Source organism: Pinus tabuliformis, chromosome Q (genome assembly GCF_031772625.1).
Source record: "Pinus tabuliformis cultivar Carrire ecotype Pingquan chromosome Q, CPIR1, whole genome shotgun sequence".
NCBI classification, from domain to species: domain Eukaryota; kingdom Viridiplantae; phylum Streptophyta; class Pinopsida; order Pinales; family Pinaceae; genus Pinus; species Pinus tabuliformis.
This window is the reverse complement of record NC_142296.1, coordinates 1,358,540,800-1,358,565,228: the sequence shown is the minus strand read 5'-3', so window position 1 is coordinate 1,358,565,228 and position 24,429 is coordinate 1,358,540,800. Positions and strand designations below refer to the sequence as shown.

The 24,429-nt window shown below is 39.7% G+C and overlaps 1 protein-coding gene across 2 annotated transcripts in view; it reads left to right on the top strand.

Moving 5' to 3' along the window:
- The window catches only part of LOC149224963 (GTP-binding protein, HflX), a 311,472-nt gene that overhangs the window by 98,406 nt on the left and 188,637 nt on the right, over positions 1–24,429 (top strand). For both annotated transcript variants that reach the window (XM_089386362.1, XM_089386363.1), the window contains exon 6: positions 7,267–7,335. In XM_089386362.1, the coding sequence (XP_089242488.1) occupies positions 7,267–7,335 (69 nt within the window). The remainder of the gene's footprint in view (positions 1–7,266; positions 7,336–24,429) is intronic.

Genomic DNA, 24,429 nt, shown 5'->3' with positions numbered 1-24,429 from the left:
GTCCCATTTCTGTTTGAAAAACTATGGTACCCCTCCCTACTAGAGTACATTTTGCCTTGTTCCCCATGGTGATCTGAAAGTTCATCTTCTCCTCCCGATAATCTGAGAAACATTCTCGGATTCCCGTCATATGCCAAGAGGCCCCACTGTCTATATACGAAACCTCTGATGATGCAGAACTAGTGACACAAGCCATTTCTTCTTCTAGCCTGGAAGTCAACATAGAGAAATCGAAATCACTTTCTCTTGTGCAATTTTTGAAAGTCTGTGCGAGTCTCCTGACGTAGATGCCTCTGCATCATGGTCTCGACCCATAATTGATTTTCCCTTCCTGTCTCTGATTACTTGCTCTGATACCATGTGAAAATTTTATTACTGCAACAACTGATTTATTTTACCTACTTATTTCCCGATAAGTTATTTATGAAAATCCTTCAGGGAACATTAAAATAAATCCTGCTGCAGATATCACATCATAATATAGAAACAAACACGTGCACAAGAATTAACACATCAGCACAAATATTTTGGACAATCAGTCCCCGAAAAAACCTAATGTGGGAAAATAGGTGCAGCAAGGGAGGATTTTATTATTCAACAATTCTTCAGTACAACTGGGTGCGAAACTGACATACCCAATAGAGAGAAAAATTCTTCAACACTTCCCCTAGTCTTAGTGTCAGTCTGGTTGACCTCTGCGTAGCTCCCAGACTCTCTGCGTCAATCCCTGCCTCTCTGCGTCAGCACTGGGCCTCTATGCATCACCCACGCAGGCTCTCCAATTATTGCGCAGTCTACAGCCTTTGCATCTGCCTGAGAGGCTTTGCGCTTGCCTCTCCAACCTCTGCGTTGTTTTCCTGGTGCTGTTCTCGACCCTCTGTTCCGTACTCGCTGCCTCCTGCTGCTCTACGGACCACTAGTTCAAATTTCTCAGCTAACCCCGCTCCAAAAATCGAATTGACTGGTCTCCCTTAGTGTGTTCTCCAACTGACCCTCAAGCCTCTTCTTATACTTTTCCTGTTGGTCCTTCAACGGCTGAGATTAAATCTCTAATCAACGGATAAGATTAGATTTGGCTTGATCCATGACTTTTGGAACCTTCTAACCCAGTTTTATATTAATACTTATTAATATTTTATTTTTCCTAAGTTTAGACTTAGGAACTCCATTAAAAATATTAATTATTTTAATATCTCCCAAACTGGTTAGAATCTGCCCAAACCATTTCTGGGTCTTGGAGATCTCATGTGCTTTAGTCTCTCCACCAATTTTCATGGCTAGAGCACATCTGATGCTACCCCAAATCAACATTTTGTTGTGGGTTGTAAGGTACCATCAGCGCCCTCTTAATTCCTGCCTCCTTGCAGAAATTCTTGAAGTTGTTGGAGGTATACTCATCCCCATTTTCTGACCTCGGAACTCTAATCTTCTTCCCTCTCTGATTCTTGATGTGAGCCTTAAACTCTTGAAATCAATTGAAGATCTCATCCCTGCCACTGACATAGGACCACACACATCTGTATGTACCAGTTCCAAGATCCCCTTGGACCTGATCTCGTTGCTTAGAAAAGCAGCCTTGCAATATTTGCCAAGTGCTCATCCGTTGCACATCCCTTGCTGCTCTGTATTGAATTCTGTAAGACCAGTGACAATTTCCCTCAGTATTGGTAAAGCTCTGTGATGCAAGAGACCCATCCTCCTATGCTAGAATTTGCACAGGTTGTCACTTTCATGAGCTAGTGCTCGTACAGTGTGAGCCTTCAGCATGTACAAGTTATCCTGTCTGCTTCCAATCAATCATACCGAGTCAAGGCTAGATTCTCTTGGCCTGACAAGTACTTGTCCATCCTGGAAATAGACCACATACCCCTTCTCCTCCTTGGCCAAGACTCAGTAAATTATTGGTTAGCCCTACAACACACAATACATCTGTCACCTCCAGAGGACACCATAGCTCTAGCTGAAAGTTCCATCTTGCCAGCTGTTTCGACTTTCAACAGTGCACTTTTTCTTCACTTCTGCGAACACTGTAATTCCTCTCCACACTTCCTTGCAGACTTTGCTTCTGCACTATTAAGCTGGCTCAAGTTTCAAATTTGTCATCCTTTCATCCATAGTTTTAAAAACCGGCCCAGAAAACCGGTAACCGGTCTAACCGGCTGGTTGGAGGCCTGGCCGGTCTGAACCGGCCTATCTAACCCGGTTAACACCCATGCTTGCCCAAAAAAAGGCCCTAACCGGTAAAAACCGGCCAGTTTAGGGCGGAACCGGCTGGTTTATAGCAAACCGGCCGGTTCCGTCCTAAACCGGCCGGTTTATGGACAGCCCGCCGGTTAAAGCAAAAAGCGCAGCGGTTTTTGGAACTAGGGGTGGTTTAGGGGTTTTGGGGGTGAGGGAAAGGTATTTTCCCTCCAAAAACACCCTCACACTTGCTATAAGAGACCCCTCTCACTCTCATTTGTCTCACACAACTGATTTGGAGTGTTTGTAATTGTGAGTGTTTGTGAGTTTGTTTGTGAGCTTGGAGAGTGTGGAGTTTTTGCTGAAGTAGTCATCTTGGAGAGTTGGAGCTATTTTGGAGATAGTGTGTAGCTGTCAGTGGAGTTGCCATCTTCAAGAGGAGGCTAAGGGAGCTACTTTGCATTTCCAGGTAAGGATTTGCACTTGATAATTCCTCATTTGAGTCTGCTGTCCATGAATTATTTTTTTTATGTGCTATAAACTTCTCACTTCAATGATCTATCATCTATGCTATGAACTCTCTAGCTCTATGCTATCAAATTTTGTAGCTTGCATGTGCATTTTTTTTCCTACATTTATCATTGGTTTTCCATGTTCCTTAGCTGCAATTTTTTTTTTAAATGGCAGATTTCTTTGCAAATTGTTATTATTTCAAGCAAACATGGCTCCAAAAGGAAAGGACAGTGCATGGGTTCATTGTGATGTAATTGAGGGAAAAATGATATGCAAATTATGCCATAAATCTATTGGAGGTGGGGGTATTCTTAGGTTGAAACAACACTTGGCTGGGGTAAGAGGCCAAGTAAAGCCATGTGATGCACCAAAAGAACTGTTAGGTCCTATTAGGGCAGAATACATTGCCAAGCTTGAAAAATTTTATGAGGATAAGGCTAGGGAGAAGGCCATCCAAGATGAAATTGCAAGGAAGAGGGAATTAATGGAAGCCATGAATCTTATGAAAGAGAGTGGGTATGATGATTATGAGATTCAAGACTCCACTTCTATCCCTTCCACCAATGACCCCTTTCACTATGTTCATCCTTCTGTTGGAGTTGGCCAACCATCAAAAGGAACAAAGAGACCAAACATCCAAAGTTATTTCTCATCTTCTGCCAACATTGCCTCTTCTAAATCTAATCCCACTTCCTCCCAGCCAAGTTCTCAACCCACTTTGGATCAGCATTGGAAAAAACAATGCAAAGAAACTTCTCACCAATACATTGCTAGATGGTGGTATGATTCAGATATCCCATTTAATGCTGCTCGCTCACCTTATTACCAAGCTATGTGGGACTCTGTTATAGCTGCAGGAAAGGGCTTCAAAGGCCCTAGTATGCATGACTTGAGGGGAGCTCTTTTGCAAAAAGAGATATCTTCCATTGATGAGTATTTGGTTGAGTTTAAAGAGTCATGGCTCAAAACAGGTTGTTCCATTATGTCAGATGGATGGACCGATGGAAAGAACTGCACTATCATTAATTTCCTTGTTTCTTGCCCTCAAGGAACCATGTTTTTGAAATCAGTTGATGCATCTGATAGGGTAAAGGATGCAAGCCTTCTATTTGAGCTTTTGGATAACATTATTCAGGAAGTTGGGGAGCATCATGTTGTGCAGGTCATCACTGATAATGCCTCAAACTATGTTCTTGCTGGAAAGATGCTTGAGGCCAAATATAAGACCATATTTTGGACTCCATGTGCTGCACATTGCATAGACCTCATGCTTGAGGATATAGGCAAGGTGGAGTGGGTAAAAAACACTGTAGAGCATGCCAAGTGCATTACAAAATACATTTACAAGCACTCATGGGTATTGAGCCTAATGAGGAAACACACTGGAGGCAAAGAGCTTGTTAGGCCTGCAATTACGAGATTTGCAACTCACTTCCTCACGTTGCAATGTCTCAATGGTCAACATAGAAACTTGCAGAAAATGTTTTCCTCTGAAGAATGGTCTGAATCTCGGTGGGCTCGTAGACCAGATGGAAAAGACACCAAAAAGAAAGTGTTAGACACTTATTTTTGGAAAAGGTCTATAGAGCTTGTGAAAATTACCGAGCCCCTTGTTAAGGTGCTAAGGTTGGTGGATGGGGAAAGATTGGCCATGGGCTACATTTATGAAGCTATGGATCAGGCAAAGGAGCAGATACGGGCAGCTTACAATGACAGGTTAGCTAAATATGGCCGTATATGGGAGATCATTGATAACAGATGGAACAATCAACTCCATCGTCCTATACATGCAGCCGGGAATTTTTTGAACCCAAGGTATCACTATAAAAATCGGCTAGGAGATCAGCATGATGGGGAGGTCAGAGCTGGATTGATTGATTGCTTGGAGCGCATGGTCCCTAACCATGTAGACCAGTTGGAAATACATAGACAACTTACTATTTTCAATCAAGCAAGTGGTACTTTTGGCAAAAACTTGGCAAAGATGGCAAGAGATGTGGACCAACCAGGTAAGCAATTCCAATTTCCATTTTGTTTTTCATTTCAAGTTAAAATTGTTTACGTTCTTTACAATTCAAATTATAAACTAAGTTACTAATTATTGTCTTTTTCTTTGCAGCACATTGGTGGGAGTCATTTGGTGGCCAGTGTCCTCAATTGCAAAGGTTTGCAATTAGAGTCCTCAGTCAAACTTGCAGTGCTTCAGGTTGTGAGCGCAATTGGTCTGTTTTTGAGCGCATACACACGAAGAAGAGAAACCGTTTGGAACAAAAACGGTTAAATGATCTTGTTTTTGTGCAATACAACCTTCGACTGAGGAGGAACCAAATGATGAGCAAATCACCTGATCTAGATCCCATTGTGTTGGACGATATTGATCCAACATCAGAATGGGTGGAGGAGACTGAAGATCCTGTGTTTGAGGCTGATTTTGATATCGACATGGCTTTAGCGGAGGATGAGGCAGATTATGTGGCGGCATCAGAACCAGGATCAGTAGCGGCATCAAGGAAAGGCAAGGAACCAATGGAAGGCACTAGTCGTGCAGGTCGAAAAACTCGTGCTTCCATTAGGTCCACTTCTATTGTCATTGGTGGCATTGATACTGATGTTGCAGATGAGGCAGAGGCATCCTCAGACTCTGAACCAGATGATGTCTATGTAGCTCCTGATGATGATCCTGTGTCTAGTAGTGGTGATGGACTTGATGATTGATCATGTGTACACTATAGACTTGTAGTAGGCCAATGGCCTCATAGCTTGCAGCATTGTTTTTGGACTTTATAGGCCATTTAGAGCCTCATTTCTTATGTATTTTGCTATTTTGTCGATGATATGTATTGCACTCGGTGCCATTTTGATATATTCACCTTTGCATGGTATATAAATGAGCAAACTTTGCATATTTTGTCTCTATTGGCTTGGAATCATGGTTTTACATCTTAAAAATAGTTTTGTTTCATTAAAAATTAATTATTTAATGTATTTTTTAAAAACCGGTTCGTTTAGACCAAACCAGTCCCGGTTAGACCGGTTCCGGTCGGTAAACCGGTTCATTAGGTGGACCGGTCCGGTTTTAAAAACACTGCTTTCATCTGCATTTAGATCTGTGCTCAACTCTGACACTCTCTTCTGCACATTCCTTGTAAATGCTCCTGGATCATCTATATTTTACTCTTGGACAAATTTGAGCTTGTTCACATAAGCTCTGTATCAAAGTATTCACAGAGATCAACATACTTTTGCTTTAGGTCTTGCATATTGACACCAGAGAACACATTATCTTGAAATGCCCTGCATAGATGAAATGACAAGCAGATAGTATTGCTTGTACTGAGGAGAAAACATGTCATTCTCTCTCCTCAGTTATGAGCATGAAATAGTTTTGTCTCTATTTACTACTGTTTTCTTCTCTTTTCTCACAGGGAAGATCTATTGGGTGTTATACAAATGACATGTACACTTCCTATCGATTCTTCTTCTAGCCATATATTTCAATTTTCTACCATTGGATAGAAGCAAAGCACGTACCTTTTGATACACATGGACATTTCTCTTTAACATGGGCCATTAAATGTTATAAATAGCACAGGATCACCATGATATGTAGTATTTGATGTCTTGTTACAAATTTCCTTTTGTTTTTTCGAAGAGGAGTTTGGTTGTCGATGATACTACATAGGAGAGATACAATTTTGTCTTTGGGAGCTACTTGATGGCCACTCAAGGTTTCCCAGAATATTTCGATGGCTGTAAACATTTGTCTAGGCAACATTTTTAGACAGATTTTGAAAGACTATATTGATAAACAAGGGAAGTTGATATGGTTAATAGTTTGATTATGTTTTCATTCTGTGACTCATTATTTTTTCCAGAGAAAACCTTGTTGGGAAACCTAAGGGATGCTTCCCTACATTCGTTGATGGCATCCTTAGTAAACCTGTTGGCGTAGACTAGTATGCCTAACCTAGGGGAATTCAAACTGGGCATCTACTGGCATGAAACTAGTTAATTACCCGACAAATTTGGTAACAGCTGGTTGAGCTAACCCACTGGGCTTTCTGTGGCACATTCTATCTCATGGCCATACTAGATATTTGTTTACAACCATTGGAATTTTGTGCTGTAGCTCAGAGATGCAATATACAACACCTTGAGGTATCTGATTGATTGATCTTTGGTCATTCAGTTTTTATTTTTAAAAAATAGTTTGCATTTCATTATGATTTGTTAGATATTTGTTTACAACCATTGGAATTTTGTGCTGTAGCTCAGAGATGCAATATACAACACCTTGAGGTATCTGATTGATTGATATTTGGTCATTCATTTTTTATTTTTAAAATATAGTTTGCATTTCATTATGATTTGTTTAATTAATTTGGGATGTCCTCATAAACAACTATAGGGTTAAATGAATCTGCAATCTTTCTGGGTTACTTACCTTTTTACAAAGAAATTTTCAGTCTTTTTTTCTAACCTGGTTGGAGAATGTTTTGTATAGTTCAATATTTTACAGGATTGTTGATCTACTGGGAAAGCTTTTTAAGCAGTTTGAATTTTTTTTTGCAGGAGATCTAGTGGAGGAAGAGGATTTATTAGTGGTTCGGGAGAGACTGAAATTCAACTCCAGCGTCGCAGGTTCAAGCTCTATTCTGATGTTTAGAACATATAACACATTTTTTACAACATTGAGGGATTTTATTAGAAATGCCCATTAGAATGGAAATGCTATGTACATTGTATACTATAGTGAAGGGATCAAATTTATGAAGATAATAAAATAAAATTACAACCGAATGCTTTACTGTCCATATTAGTTGGTTGGTGATATTTCTTACTATCTCTTGGAAGCAGAAATGTTCTAATTGCTAACCCCTTTTTGGGATTGATGAGAGCTACAAATATAGTGTCAGTTTGCTGCGTTGTCTTTGGATCTCATCTTGAAAAGGATATTGAAAATTAAGAACATCTCTTTAATGACCAGGCAGTGGATGTGCCTGAATTGCTTTTATGACTAAGTGGCCCTTCGATTTCTTGTCTTAGTTAAGGCTATCTTGAAGTTTTCTCTGCTCTTCTTAGCTGCTGTGGGACATCGATTGATATGGCGTTGAAATCCTCATGTCAGTGGTGATTATTAGTATGCACAATTTTTTCAATGTAACCATCCATGTCAATTTGTGAAGTTTCTGGATGAATTTGCTGGTCTCAGGAATGAAACAAAAGTCAAGTTCAGAGGTCTCTGCTGTTTTATGTGAGCAGTTGTGCATTCAGAATTGTGTGTTTGGACTTTGGAGGGTTTTGTGGTTACACATGAAGTAGAATCTGATTGGCATTATTCTATATTCACAAGAGAGCTAGCTGAGGATTTAAAATTCAAATAATTTTTAAGATCTAAAAGTGTTTGATTAATGGTTAATTGAAGTAAATAAAACCCTTTTTTTTTTAAGGTAAACAATGGTTTATTGGTAACCAAGGCTGAATATAATGGTAGAATTATTTATGTAAATTTGGTGCAAGCCTAATTACTGAGTGCCTAGTTAAAGGGCAAACTAAATTTTATAGCAGGTGGACAGTCTGCCACAAATGTAGCAAGAGTATGTTTATTGCCATAGACATTGACCTAAAGATCGAAAACTTGGAGAGCTTTCTAGTTTATGTGAATTTGGTAAGCATCTTTGCTGTAAATGCTCTTTATAGGTTCTTTTTTTTTCATTTTTAAAATATAAGGCTGAGAGGAGTGTTGGAGGAGACATATGAAAAGTTTTCTTATTTATTATCTTTGATTACCTGCAGTCTTTAGCGCTTGTTTCTTTTCTTACATCTCTGGTTGACTTCAGCCTTTCAGAGATAGCCATATAACCAGGGAAGACATTTCCAGAGAATCTGTGCTGCATTTTTGTTCAGAACCATGTGTAAATCCTTGCAGGGTTAATTACACGACTCTCTTTTTGCTGGATTTTTGGAGCTGCCTTAATGAGATAGAAATCCTTAGGACCAAATTTATTATCTATGCCATGGGCAATATTGACACTGCCTGAGAAAGCAATAGGATGTCAAGTGTTGCCTGTGCCAATGGTTTAGCTTAGAGACATCTCCATAAGCAGGCTTATGACTAAGCTGTGTGTAAAGTGGAAATATTAAAGCAAATAATTCTATCCCTTGTTATGGAAGGAAGGTGGTATGTCTACTTGCAAGCTGGACTGTCAAAGACAAATCAATGGGCAAGAATTGGGTTGTTCATGGGATGAATTTCCAACTCTGTAAAGCAGTTGGTTGTAGATTTTTGAGTTCTGCAGTGGACTGCATAGGATGGCCATGACACAGATGTTAACTGCTTGTGAAGCTTTGCATATATATTGTACTGCAAAGGTGCTTAGTTATGTTTTCATGCATGGAAGCTTTTCTATGGGCATTATACCTGTTATTGCTTGAAAGGACAGGCACTGCCATTTATTGTCTTGGTATGAGTTTATGTGCTAGATAATGTATCCAAACAAATAGTTTGTTAGTGAAACATGTGTGCATGGCCAATCAGAGATCATGAATGTCAGTCCTTCGAGGCTGTTTGAACTTTGAATATCAATCCACACTCCAAACAGGGTTTGTTCATCATCAAATGGGTATGTGGCTTAGTGGTAGAGCAGCCTGGTACCCATCTACATACATGGGAAACCGAAGGAGAAAATATTTCTCCCATGATGCAGTTTTCCAGCCAGCAGCCTTACATGCTTCTCAGACAGCAGCTCCACAGATGCCCCTTACTGAGTATTTGTCAGCTCATTCACTTGATCAGCATACTTGTCTGAGGAAGGTGGTTCAACAATCATTAGGTACATTAACATTGTTTCATATTAAGTGCTTACAGTTAATATCTTAGGCATTTAAGTAAGGATCATGGGCAGAAGTCATATAATGGATCATGATGTTTGGAAGTTATACTTGTTGCCTTATTTCACCTTGGTGGTCATCCATTCCTTCTAGTGTAGTGAGACCCCCATGGGGTTTTAACTTTTTCTTTCAATGTCCAATTGGGGCACAAATAGGAGCTTTTGATAGAGATAACGTGCCCATGTTCTTCCATACAACACTTTCCACTCACTCCTCCATTATCCCTTCTTTTGGTTGGTAGTTGTTAGTTGCTTGTATTGGTTTCCTGTTTGGCTCATCTTATGACAAGAAGAGGCTTGGAAAGGCCAAGATGTTGATGCTGTTGCAAGAAAGAATAAAAAAATGCCAAATGTCAAAATGCAAACTAAAGGCAAGGGATGAATATGAAGTTAAAAGCCGGGATAGCTTGGTTTCTACCCCCTCATATGAAGCCATCACCCCTAGTCCCATACATATCAAGCCTATCAAGGTAAAATGGACTTAAAGGAACATCCCAACCCCTTGAGCAATAAACTGCCCATACTAAATGGGGATTAAAATGATATCAATGAAGCTTGCTAAACAAACTAATCAAAGCAAAGGCTAATTAAGGGGTGGAAAAACAAAGATTGAGGAAAGGTTGACTCAGGCACAAAGATCTCCCTCTACAGAGGCATTCATGGATGATGGTCTTGCATAACCTATGTACAAGACTATGACACCTCTCATGAAGTTCACCTTTAAGCATAACACTTATCACTACACTTGTCAATTGAAGGGTTAGCCTAGGAACTATTCCTCCCCATGACGTCTTTTCTTTCATTGTCATTTGGGAGCACCTAATAGGGGTAGTTGATGACCCTCATGTTACCACAAATTCTAGTAGCCATTGGAGAAGGAAACCCTACAAGACAAAGGTCGACTAAGTGTTAACAATGGGACAATGGCCCACAATCTCCACAACCAAGATCCCTTGCTCCTTACAAATTTTCACTGATGGGAGGAGTCTTGGTAGGAAGGAGATCACTTAGAATAGATATGCTAGGTATAGGGCACAAAGTGATAAAGCTAGAGCTCATTCGAAAGAGAGGCTCAAAAGGTTCAAGGCTTCCAAGAAGCAAATCGCTCTCTAACAAAAACCCTATAAAAGAAGGGACAAGATCTAGGTTTTTGAGGTTTTTTGATGGTAATAGGTATTCACAAGGTCAAGGCCTGAGAGAAAAAGATTCTTCAGATATACTTCAACAAGTACTAAGCTCATACAACCTTCAAAGAAGTCTCCAAGTTGAGGGAGAAGAAACTAGGGTTTCCCTCTTGGAGCAACACCTAGGGCAAGAGATTTTATGGATGAAACTTGAGTGGATGCCCACCAAACTTGGAGCATAGGTAGCCTAGACCCTAAGCTTGATGTTTAGGCTCTTCAATTCCCAAAAGGTCTCATCCCTAAAATTTTGATGCAAGCCCTTGATTTTTTTCCCTAGCCTTAAAGGGAACAAATTTTAAGAGGAAAAATTATGGATGAAAAGTAGAGATGACCGCCAAGGTTTTGGATAAGTGCCTTGTCCTTTGGGCATATGGAGTCTTAGGATGTTCAAGATGAGCTAAATCGTCTCAAAGGAGGCTTAAAAATGATGCCCTAGGTACCTTGTTTAAGCATTTACCCACTTCAAAGATAATGGAATTTCATGGAGAGTGCGAGAGTTTTCTCCACTAGGAACATTCATTACGTGCCATACATTGAATAACATATGCAATACTCAACTAGAAAGCTTTCAAAAATAAATTATCAATAATTAGGGCACAATTAGCACATTCTAGAAGCAACAATTCCATACACTAAACAAATTCGAGAGAAAAATTCCATCAACATTAAGCACTTGCAAGATGACATGCAATATATCCATCTAAGATCCAAGAAATAGCTCCAAAGAAGAAATGTGAATTAGCTCCAAATGTCAAAATGCATTCCAAAAGATTCTCCAATAGTTAAAGAAACATGTGTGAGTTCTTCTCAAGAGATCCAATCTAAGCGTGATGATGATGAGAAACTTAAATGAACTCTCATCTATTTATACGTGATCTATCAACTCTAATTTTAGTCTAGAAGCCAATGTAGTTGTCAAATGGAGAGCAAAATTGTTGATTTTTGTAGCTTGGATGGTACTCCCACATTGGGTTACTGGGTTTGTGAGGAGTTGACCCACAAAAGTGGTTTGTAGGCAGTGTACCCAAGCAGTGGGTTTTGTACCCAAAGTTGTGGGTGCAAGACCAAGAGGAGAAAATTATATTTTATTCATTGAGAGCATGTGGGGCACCCTTGAAGGGCTAAGGGGCACCTAAGGCTTCGATGATGTGGAAAAAGATGAATAAAAGCAATTTTTGTCTTATGATTTAATGGTGTTTAAGCATGGTTGCTTGGGTCGGCTTTAATGATGTGGTGTGATCCTTGGTGGAATGTGAGACCACCATAGAACACTACAAAGAGAAGGCAAGATTGAGTTATTCGAACTATCCAACCATGAGTAATCAATCTAAAGAAAAGACAAGTCCGAGGTACAACAGATCCAAAGGAACCAAGTTAGAGAGTGAAGAAGGACGAGTTCTTGTGTCTCTTTTTCTATGTCTAATCTAGGCCGAATTGGGGATGTGTTGACCAAGTTTCTTTCTATGGTTCTGGGCATACGTATGGGCAGGATACTTTGAGATAAGGCCGAGTCCGTTCTGTGTCTTAAAGAAGCAACTAGTCCCTTGTAGGAGTTGTAGATGAAGGTCATACGACCTATGTTGGAGTTGTGATTCAGTGTCGAGGGTTCTTGGAGACACAACGAAGAATGGAGGAGCCTAAAGCTAAGGTATGTGAAGGCGAACAAGAGTCTTTGGGGCCGAGATTAGGGCAGACCCGTGGTTGTTACAGGTGCCTTAAAGAGGGCCGAAAATTTTCAGTCTATTGTCACAACACTGAGTACTTGTGAGGGTGGAGCAGAGTTCAGTAAATGGTATGTTGACTTGTTTTTTATGTTGATGATTGCAAGGTGATAACAATGGTATAAGGTGTGTCCTACGTGGAGGTTTGGACAATAAGTATACAAGCCCTAAGTACAGTGAATAAAAAGCATGCTTGTCACTGTTAAGAGGGCAGTGATTGAAGCCCCAAGTCTTTTCATCTTTAGAGCAACGAAGAGACAATATAAGGGCAGATTGAAGAGCTTGTGGACATATCATCTTTGGTTCTGGGCATACGTATGGGCATAATACTTTGAGATAAGGCCGAGTACTTTCTGTGTCTTAAAGAATCAACTAGTCCCTTATAGGAGTTGTAGACGAGGGTCATACGACTTGTGTTGGAGCTGTGATACAGGGTCGAGGGTCCTTGGAGACACAACAAAGAATGGAGGAGCCTAAAGCTAAGGTATGAGAAAGTGAACGAGAGTCTTTGGGGCTAAGATTAGGGCAGACCCGTGGCTGTTACAGGGTCCTTAAGGAGGACCGAAAAATTTTAGTCTATTGTCATAGGATCGAGTACTTGTGAAGGTGGAGCAAACTTCAGTACAGGGTATGTTGACTTGTTTTTTATGTTGATGATTGCAAGGTGATAACAATGGTATAAGGTCTGTCCTACGTGGAGGTTTGGACAATAAGTATACAAGCCCTAAGTACAGTGAATACAAAGCATGCTTGTCACTGTTAATAGGGCAGTCATTGAAGCCCTAAGTCTTTTCATCTTTAGAGCAATGAAGAGACAGTATAAGGGCAAATTGAAGAGCTTGTGGACATATCATCTTTGAGTTAGCAAAGTGACTTTGTGAAGGTAGCATTTGAAGACCCTAAGAGTAGCCTATCTTGGAGGAGCAAGAAAGTTGCTAGGGGGCAGTTTGGAGGCTATGTTCAGTCATTCTAGGAGCAACTAGAAGGTTGATAGAGGCAGATTGGTTCGCTGGAGATGGAAGCATTTTGAAGTTACAAAAGTACTTGTGAGCAACAAAAGAGGTGGCAAAGGACTTGCCAAGTGTTCAAGGTACTTGGAGTGAAAGGGTTGAGTCAAGATCTCTTTCAGTAGGTAAGTCAAGTGTACTTTGTTCATGGGCAATTTGATAGTCATAAGTTTTTGACATCAAGCCCTAGTTGTTCTTGCATCGGGATTAATTATAAGGGCCACGTTCCTTACAGGAGCCCTATGTTGTATCAAACTTTGTAATATTACAAGTTTTGGGTTGAAAAATGATCTTGTGTACTACCTTGATTCACTGCTGTATATTTTTCGATGTGAAAAGTGTTCGTGTTGTGACATTTTGGTGTGTTTGTGTAATGACCAAAGGTCGTATACGCAACATACATATTTAAAATACTTCGAAGACAAATACATCCATCGTAGGACAATAATTGTAAATTGTATATTGTATAAAGAATTGATGTAGGATGATACAAATGAGAATGAGGGTCCTGTATATATAGCCATGTAAGTACCCTTTCACGAAGAGTCATGTCTGTAGAGACATGCCTCTTTGTTTAACTAATTATTATTTAATTATATATTATTATGATTATTATTTATTATCTATTTTTACATAATTTATGTTCATAACAATTTGTGATCGTGTTCTAGAATAAACGTGATTGTGAAGTGCCAAGGAAAAATCAACAAAAACTAATTGTGGTTACAATCCGACCACATAGCAAATGAAAAATCATAAAGCTAAACCCATAGGAGGGTCGAAATGCTAACGTCATCATTGCATGGGCCTCTGGAGGCATGCGTTGAGCTCTCTTTGTGCAAATGTGAGTCAAGAGGGCTCCATAAATCATCTACTAGGGGTTGGCCCATACATATCCACGCAAATCATCAAGTGGTCCTGAATTTTGTGTTTGGGGCACAAAATGGGTCTCATGCGTTCCCTGGTGATCATAGTTTTAAAAAACGGCCGTTTCGAAACGGAAACAGCCGAGTTGGTCCGTTCCCTGCTCTCCGGAGTGACTTGGTACAAAAAACGGCTCGGTTGGCCGAGTCATTCAATGACTCGGCCGAGTCATTGAGTCATGGCTGACTCGGCCAACTCAGCCGTTTCCCGTACTGACTCGGCCGAGTCACAAACAATGGCCCGTAACCCACTAAAACAACGATTTAACATTATTTTAATGAAATTTTAAGGGGTTTGTTGATTGGTTTGGACTTCAAGGTGTTTTATGAATTAGCTAAATGTTATTTGGGGTCCATTTCCCCCTCCCAAACCTTATTTAACACACTCAAATGCTCTCTACTATTGATATGCTATTCAAATTTCATGGTAATGTTAAATTCTTAAAGTAAAAGTGACATTCTCCTTAATCTTCATTTTCATCCTTTTACTTAAATTTTTAACATTACCATGAAATGACTCAGGATGTTTGAGATTGGTTTCGACCTCATTGGATTTCATATGGAGAAAGTAGAATTTTAGATTTCATTCAAAATCCAGCAGACCTATCAGTTTTTCAAGATTTTAGGATTGGAGGATTGCAATGTTTCCATTGAATTTTGTCATGTATTAGGGTATGGAACTCGTATTTAATCAAGAGCACCAATCCCTCTATGTACCTTGATGTTAGTGACATTGGTTGTTGAACTCCTCTGGGATTCGCTTCCAAACCAGGAGCTTCTGAAAATGTCGCTCCTGCTCCCGTTATCGCTCCTGCTCCCAAGTAACACAAAGAAGAGAAACCGTTTGGATCAAAAACGGTTAAATGATCTAGTTTATGTCCAATACAACCTCCGGCTAAGACGAAACCATTTGCTAAACAAAAGACCTGATTCAGATCCCATTGTGTTGGAAGACATTGATCCAACATCAGATTGGGTAGTGGAGAGTCGTCCCGCAGAGTTTGATCCTGATGAGGATCTTGATTTAGATTTAGATATCGAGACATCAGTTGAACTCTAACATGTTGTTCAGTTGAATGTAGATCCCAATCCACCAGCCTCAGTCTCACAGCTAGCAAGGACTCCAGTTGTAGGTGCTTCCTCTGCTCAGCCACGACAGAAGCGCAACCGCATATCTACTCTATCTCAGCTTGCATCTGCTGCAGTTGCACAGCCTGCTAGTGGTACCACTTCTACACCTGCAGCTGGAGATGATGATGATGATGAGGAGCCATGGGGCCCCCTGTCTGACTCTGATGATGATCCAGAGACTGATCGACATGATCTTGGCTCCTCTGGCAGTAGCTACTAGCCAGTAGTTGTAGTACTAGTACTGGAGTCTGGTCACAGTTTACTTTTGTTGTAGAGGCCATTTCTAACCTCCTTGGTTATGTGTTTTTTGTTTGGAGTCTTTGATCATGTATGACAGTTGACTATGTATTGCCATTGGGTACCATTTTGATATAATGGATTGGTTCATGAGCCTACTTTGATCATATGTTGTCTTCCATCTATATTATAATGCTGTGTGTTTGGAAACATGAATGAAAATCTTTAAAATTATGTTTAAAATCTTTAAAATTATGTTTTTTTATAAAAAGAATAAATATTTAATGTATTTTTTACAACGACCGAGTCATTGAAATCGAGCCGGTCGAGTCATTACCGTTTCGGAGTCGGAGTCGGAGTCGATCCTCAGCCGAGTCGGAGTCGGAGTTTTAAAACTATGCTGGTGATAGAATAAACTGAATATTCTCCATAGTTGAGGGCTTGGAGAATGGTGCTAGCCGTCCCATGTCTAAAAGGGTGAGACAAATCTCATTTGGGCATTGGATCAACTGCCAAACCACATGTACAATACTTCGCCGGTTGGGGCATGCTGGTCCTATTACTGCTCAACTTAGCATGGGTCTTAGGAGGGGTTCCAAAGGGACCACTACTAGATCAAGTGGCAACAATAGGTCAAGGACCCATTGTCACCTCAGTCGATGTACCTTGCTCTTTATGGACTTTCACCGATGGGAGGAGTCTCAGTGTGGTGGAAATTAGTAGAATGATGAGGTCAATAACGATGCACAATGTGATTCCTAAAGCCCATTCAAAGGAGGCTTAGATAATAGGTTGCTTGTTTTAGAAGCAAAAGAAGGGCTCTCCAAGAAAGGATCGACGGAAGGGTGACCTTGGGCTTAGGAATATTCAAAAAAATGATGAGTGCCGAAGATCATAACTTCCAAAATCCCTCACTTGTGATTGATGTGTTTGTACTAGGGTTCAAAGTGAGGCAAGGATGGCTCATTCAATAGAAAGATTCAATTAAAGTGTGAGTTTTGGGAGAATCTTGGGTGACTTTCCACAAGAAACCTCTTGAGAGAAATACTATAAGAGACCAAGGGTCGAGAGATATACTGTGGTAAAGGCCCATCCAATGATCACCTATAACTAAGAGAAAATGTTTTGAATGATGAACTATAAAGTGCAAACCTTCAAGAAATCCCCAAGTCAAGGCAACTTCAAGGATTCCCTCTTGGTGTGATAGCCAGGGCATCAACTTATTTGAAATTCCACCGTCGAAATTCGTTCAAAACTGGAGGATGCCTAGAGGATACATAAATGAAGAAACTTGTTCGGATGGAATCCTAAAATTCCTCCTTCCTAAAATTTCACACCAAGCCCTAGAAAATCTCCTTATCCTTAGGGGATGAAGAAAAGAGGAAGAAAAGAGGTGAAAGAATGATATTTCGTTAAGTTAATGTGATCACCAAGGATTTAGGACCAGTGCCTGGCTATTGGGAAGATTGGAGTCAAAATGATTAAGATTTGGGAACTTTGCTCTTCAAGGAGGCCTAAAGAAGCAACTTCACTACTAATGGATGCAACTACACGACAACTTTAGACTTTTATACTTCGATATGCAAGATTTGATGGAGTTTCAAGGTAAAAGGTGCACAACCTACCCCTAGGAAAATTCGTTCTTCTTGCCAAGATGAATAACATATGCAATGAGCCAAGATTACAAGTGTTTCACAAATTCACGTTTATTTTTTGGTAACAATCAAAGCATAGCGTTCCGTACATTAGACATTTATTATCAAGAAATTCACATGAAAAGAGCACTTACATGACAAGAGAGTATATCCATCCATCACATTTGCAAAATAGAAGCTCCAAGAGAGATAGCGAAAATATTCCTCACATCAAAATGCATTTAAGCAACTTCACTACTAATGGATGCAACTACATGACAACTTTAGACTTTTATACTTCGATATGCAAGATTTGATGGAGTTTCAACGTAAAAAGTGCACAACCTACCTCTAGGAAATTTCGTTCTTCTTGCCGAGATGAATAACATATGCAATGAGCCAAGATTAGAAGTGTTTCACAAATTCACATTTATTTTTTGGTAACAATCAAAGCATAGCGTTCTGTACATTAGACATAAATTATCAAAAAATTTGCATGAAAAGAGCACTTACATGACAAGAGAGTATAGCCATCCATCACATTTGCAAAATAGAAGCTCCAAGAGTAGCGAAAATATTCCACACGTCAAAATGCATTTAATCATCCAAATCATGCCACAAATTCAGGTCTAAAATCTTTAGAAAGATATATCTTGTTGACCACTACGTGTCAACGACCCATAGCAGTACACCCCCTTTTCTGCAAAAGGGATAGCGCTTGATCGATGTGTTCCTGCCATCCAGCTATCATCGTCAGCCTGAGGATCATCTTATAATGTAAACCTAGTTTGCATGTGTATAATGTAAATATTCTCAGCAGATCCGTGTGGTGTATGTAATTGCCTAGGTAAATCTAATTTTTTGATGACGATCTACATTCTGGAAGGTTTTTTGTCTCATCAATCCATGATCGGCAGAGTTTTCCTTTAGCCTTACCCCAAAGCCGGAATGAATTTTGTCACCAGAATGTTAGGGGAGTCCTAGTGTACTAGATCGAGTCTATGTAAAAGTGGTTTGGAAATAATCCTAACTATTTGGTTAGGTTATTTTATTACAAATTGCCTGATCTGCTAGATTATATTTGTGTCGCAGAACTAGGTAGTCTGTGAGGGTCTTGTTCAAATGGGTTTTCCCCCTTGAGATGTAAAAATCATGATGTAAAATGTCTTGAGGGTTAGAAAAATAATTTATCCCCTCATAGGTCCTAGGTCCTAGGTAAATTTAAATTTTCCAGAGGTAAAATTTGTGGGTCCTTTAAAAAATTAAATCTTAATTGGTCTAGGGACTAAGGTTAGTTGATTATTTTGCTGAATTTTATGTCTTAGGTCCCTGGGGTTAAGTCAAAGTCAAAGTTTTGAGGAAATAAATGCAAAATTTTATTTTTTGAATATATTAAAATGCATTTAATTGAAAAATTCGAAATTTCCTCAATATTTAAAATTTCGATAGATGAGATTAAAAGAAATTTTGATCCTCATCAACGGTTGAGATCGCTTTGACAAGGATCACTCGAACTAGCCGTTGGGAAATTTATCTTTAAATAGTGGGTCAGTTGTCAGTTGAGATCATCCGATCTTTTGATTGTGTATTAAGAGAAAAGCTCTCTTGTAATCTTTTTTATGAGCAATAAAAAAAGACTTTGGGGTTAACTTCTGTTGGTGTTACTCTTCATGGAAATGTTGTAAGATGTATTATTTTCATGCATATATTTCTTTTTAGCCATTGATATAGCTTTCTGAAGAGCGATTTGAGTACAGGTATCTTGCTCAGTCGCTGGGGTTTGAATGGTAATTTAAGTTTTGAATATAATAGTAGGTATCTTTATTAGATTTGAATTTTATTATTGTTCTGTCGTTCTATGTTGACGGCTAAATTGAGTTTTGCAGGAAAATCCTTGGTTATTAGATCATCGGTCGTTTGGGGAAGTCCTCGGTTGAACCGACCAACTCCTGATCCGCATTTTCTGAAGAGCCCAACTTAAATTTCATCTCGAGCTTATCATAAGATATTTTTATGGGTGATGCATGAAGGGTTTCAAGCTTAGTACCTCCTCTAAAATTCAAATTTTTTTAATTTTTATGTGCTAAATCGTCAGATCTGGCTGTTGGGAGCCGCAAATCATTAGATCTGGGAGCGGAGTCGGACTCACACTCCCTAGATCTGATAGATCTGCCATTTATGTACATAGATCTGTAATTTTTATTTTTTATTTTTTTTTGACTTAGGGTTTCTGGGGTTTCATTTATTTTTTGCATATTCGGGTTCTGGCTGTTTATGTTTTCAGGTACAGGTTGCAGATCTGAAGGTGAAGTTCAATTTTGAAGCCAGATCTAGGTCCCGAAGGGTAAGATCTGGCCTCAGAACCAGCTTTTGCAGGAGCATTCTTTCTACAGTTCGAGGGTTTGAAAATTTTTTAAATCTGAAATTTTTTTTTTAGGCTTACATTGACAAATCTGAACCAGAAGTATAACATTCTAATTAAAAAAATTCTGGGAGATACTTAAGGGTTTTATTGGCTTTCTATTTAAATTCCTGTCTGCTGCCTGCTTTTTCATGATTTGTGGATTTCACAGTGGGATCTTGATAGAAAAAAAAAGCTTTCTGCTGTGGATCCCTCTCCACTGCCCATCCGTTTTTCCAAATCTTCGAGCTGCCTAGCCGCAGCATTATTGTCCCATTAGCTTCACCCTCCAGCTTTCAATCTGCCTGCTCCTTACGCTACCTTTTCTCTATCACCATTCCTGCATTCTTCATAATTTATAAACCTGCAGCTCCTCAATAATCCATCCATCTACGCTGCCATACCTACGCACTCCGTTCGCCCAACCTCCTGCGTGACTCCCTTCATCGTGCTCCCCTTCTCCTTTACCGTGTGGCATCTCCCTCTTATCCTGTCATCCCTGCAAGCAATCGTTGCAAACCCTCGGCTCCTATCCACACAACAGCCCCCAAATCCATCGATTTTTGCTGCACGCTGTTCCCTCATCCGCTGCCTTGTTCCTCCACGCAGCTCCTCCAACAGACAGCCTTCTTTTTGCTGCCATTTTTCCTTACCTCCGTGGCTCCTTCAACCTGTGCGTTGTCTTTCTTTGAATTGGCCTTCACTTCCGCATCCCCTTTTCGTTGCTGCGTCCTCCCTCTTCTATTAGATCCGCTGCCCTCTCCTTTACACGCAGTCCTCCCATCTCTTTCATTTGCCTGCACCATCCCTTTCCCTCACCCATCGTTTCAGTTCCAGCCGTCCAGGCCTTGAACCTGCGTATCCTCTCCGCCGTCGGGATCACCTGCACAAATACATAACAACCCTGACTTTCGACTTTTTATTTTTCATTTGCATGATATATGGTTAGGGTTGGGGTATATACATTTTTTTAGTTTCATTTGAATTTGACTTAGTTTTGATTTTGTTTTTTTTGTTTTTTTGGTTTTGATTTTTATTTTCTTATTTCAAATTCGATTTTGGTTTTGATATTTTTTTTGTTTAATTTTATTTGATTCTTTTTCATTTCTAATGACTTTAAAATCTAAAATCTAAAACATTTAAAAAAATAAGAAAATAAAAAAGCTTTTTTTTTGAATCTCTATGACATTTGATTTTTTTATTTTATTTTTTACAAAATTAAAAATCTAAAAAAAATTCTTAAAATCCTAAAAACATTAAAATATTAAAAAATCATAAAAAAAAATTAAAAAAATTTAAATTTGTGATTAAGTTTTTAAATTAAGGGGTTTTTCACTTAAACGTTAAAATTTTTAATGTGGCCTATGGCCCATTAAAATTTCAATTTTTGACCCTTTGATTAGTTTTAATTTCCTTGGTGTTTCTGATGTTAAACGCTAAATCTTAAATTCTCATGATTCTTCTATGGTCTAGTGCAATAAATCATATTGGCTTTTGGAAAGGATTGATTAGTTCTTGGTCATCAACGATAATCATTTTAGATCTAGAATTCTTTGCATGCCGCAATGTTATTGTCACTTTTTCGTCACATATTGAAAATCGATCTGGATAGCTTGTTTTATTTATGGTTGATTCAAATATCAAAGGCACTGGTCTAAAATTGTTTCTATCTTGTGGTCGTGTCTTGTTTACATTGGCGTTTAATCTATCAACCTGAGTTAATCAAGATTCATTCATCAAGTTGTCCATTATTAAAATCTCCTAGAGCCCGTGATCCATAGGCTTTCTCGTCCATTTACCTTAGGGACTACCCCCCTTGACTTGCCTAGGTGAGAGTCTAAACGGAGTGAGTAAGGATTAAGAGTGATAGCCCTTACTCTGAGTGTTGTCGCGCTGCCTAGACACTTTGTGCGACAAGTTACAACATATCCCAAATCCAAGTGATGATGAATGAGAGAGAACTCCTCTCTTATATTTATACAATCCTCTAAGGGGTTCGAATAGCCTAATTTAGCCTAATGATGCCCCTATAATAAAATAATGTGGAAAATAACAATACTTTGGTGACAAGCCCACCAAATAGCTCCATAATAAGAATAATTAGCCTCTCAAGAGGGATGAAATGATATAAAGATAGCTAGAAGGGTTGTTGGAAGGCCAAATGAAGTCCCTCATGTGCCAAAATGAGTAGGAGGGCTCCCATAATAGTGATGAAAGGGGCAGGGGGGCTTGATCTCCAAGCAAATGGCTTGTGGTGCCCCTAAGTGGCTGTGGGGGCACAAATCATCCTTATGGGTCTCCAACTGAATCGAATAAACATGTATCCCATCTGTAAGGGATGGACAATGATGCAAGACCTCCCTTTGTCTCCCATGGTGAGACACAAGCCCATCTGGGCCCTGGATCAACTGCCAAGTGTGGTGCAAGAGTGGAGTCGACTGGGCAAGGTGGTCCAGGTGCATCATCATGATCAAATAAGTTGGACATGAGCGAGCAATGATTGGTGCTGAAGGATCCCATGGAATGGCTAGCTTCTTTCGGCTATACTGGAGGCCCATGGCTCTCAATGCACACCTTACAAATGCAAGTATGACCCTATGGAAGGCTTGAACCCCGTATAGGGAGACTAAACCCCAAGATGAAGACCCACCTGCAATCTTGCATAAGATCCAATGTGTCTCCTCACCTTCCAGTACAACAAATCATTTGTGTAATTGAGCAAATGAGCTTAGAAGTCATGGAACCAATTGGGCACTTCATAGTGGCACACCCTTCCATAATGGGCTTTAGAGTGTACAAGTGTCTCCAATTTCAAGAACAGGGTGAATTAAGGACCCTATAAAGTGGTCTCAACCTCTAACGGAGTGGCAAGTCCATGATACATCCATCATATGGCAGGTGTCATGTGATATAATGATGGAACACAGTGGGGCATTTAGGAAGGCTCCAAGTCACATGCCATGGTACAAAGGTAGTTATGATGAGGGAAGCCCACACTTGGGTGATAGATGTAGGAGGGAGCAATCGTGGTATATGAGTTGCCCTGACTTTTGTTTTTCCGCCCTTCTTCATATGCCTTTTGCCTTTTATTGATTTTTTTTTCATAATTGCTCGAGTCTCCAGGGAATGAGAGCATGATGTGAATGATATAGTTGTGAATACCCCCTTAAGGTTGGCCAGTTCATCACCCACCAAGGGTTGGGACAATCATGGGTTATTTAATGATGCAGGGGGCTCACATAGGGGCCCTAGGAACCGAGGTTATGGCCATGATAAGGAGTAGAGCTCATGTTTGACTTTTTCCCATGTGCTAAATTTTTATGTCCCGACCATATTTTGCATTTTATGGTACATTTCCTGTTGTAAGTGGCCAAATTATGCTATTAACTTTCTTTTTAGCTGCATCAACCTTTTGGGCAACATTCCAGGCCCGACCCAAAGTGTGGAAAAGGAGAGGGGGAGGCTAACTTCTTGTGGACCCAATGGACAAATGTGGACCCAGATGGGAAATATGTGAAAATGGGTTATAATGAGCAGAGGGGAATGATGTATGTGATGTCAGGAAGCGAGACCACGTAACCAAAATCAGGGTTTCCCATGTAATGCCACTCTTAAAGCTAGTAGCCAATAGAGGATATCCCACAGGACTAGGAGACCTTAGCATACAATGAGTAAACTTTATGAGATGATCTCTAGCAGTGATCACATTATTACCTGTGAAAGAAGGTAAATTATTAATGGCATTTTTTGGAATGTCATGAGGAATGTTAGTAAAACAAGGGGCGAACAAGTCATTCCGGATGACTTGCTGAAAGGGAAAAGGAGCTAATGGATTTTAGAGAGAGATCCCTATTCAAGAAAATTAAGAAGTGAGCTTCTAGCAAATATTCTTGTAAAAAATGAAGGAAGTGGAGTCGCCACTTGAACATGAATCTAACTCTAAAACCTAAAAGGCAAAGAATCAAAAAGTTAGTTCAAGAACCAGGAAGAGAAAAACTCTATCCTTGGGTCAGGGAAAAGCAAGTGGATATCAGGGAGGGCTTCCTATTCGAGAGAAAATAAACGCTTACTAGAATGTAATTTGTTCAATCAAGCTACCAAGATTTCTTCTAGCGTAAGCTTTTGTGAATGGATGAATGAGTAGAGACACCACCCAAATAGGAAACTAACCCAAACGCCCAGGTGTTAAAGGTGCATATAGAAAAATGTGATGGTGAACAAGGTGATGAGAAGATGTTGAACCGCCGAGAACAAGATAAACTTATCCTTGACAACGACGCCAAAAAATGTTGTCGCTCAAATTGTATAGGCGATATGTGACAACGATTAGGTTGGGGGCTGTTACTTTGATCGCCGACCTCTCCATTCAAGCTGTCTCCCTACAACAGGCTATGGGTGATAGTCCCTATGAAATGTGAAGATGGAAAGACTCGTTGACAATCGAGAAGTTAGGGAGACACAACTGAATGGCCTAGCAACTTGGTTAATTTAGCAAATTTAAGGATTAGATTAGATTATCTTGAGAGACCATTGCCTTAATGAAGTCAAATACTTGCTTAATGTAAATTATTTACCAAGTAACTGGATGAATAGTTGTTGCCTTAAGA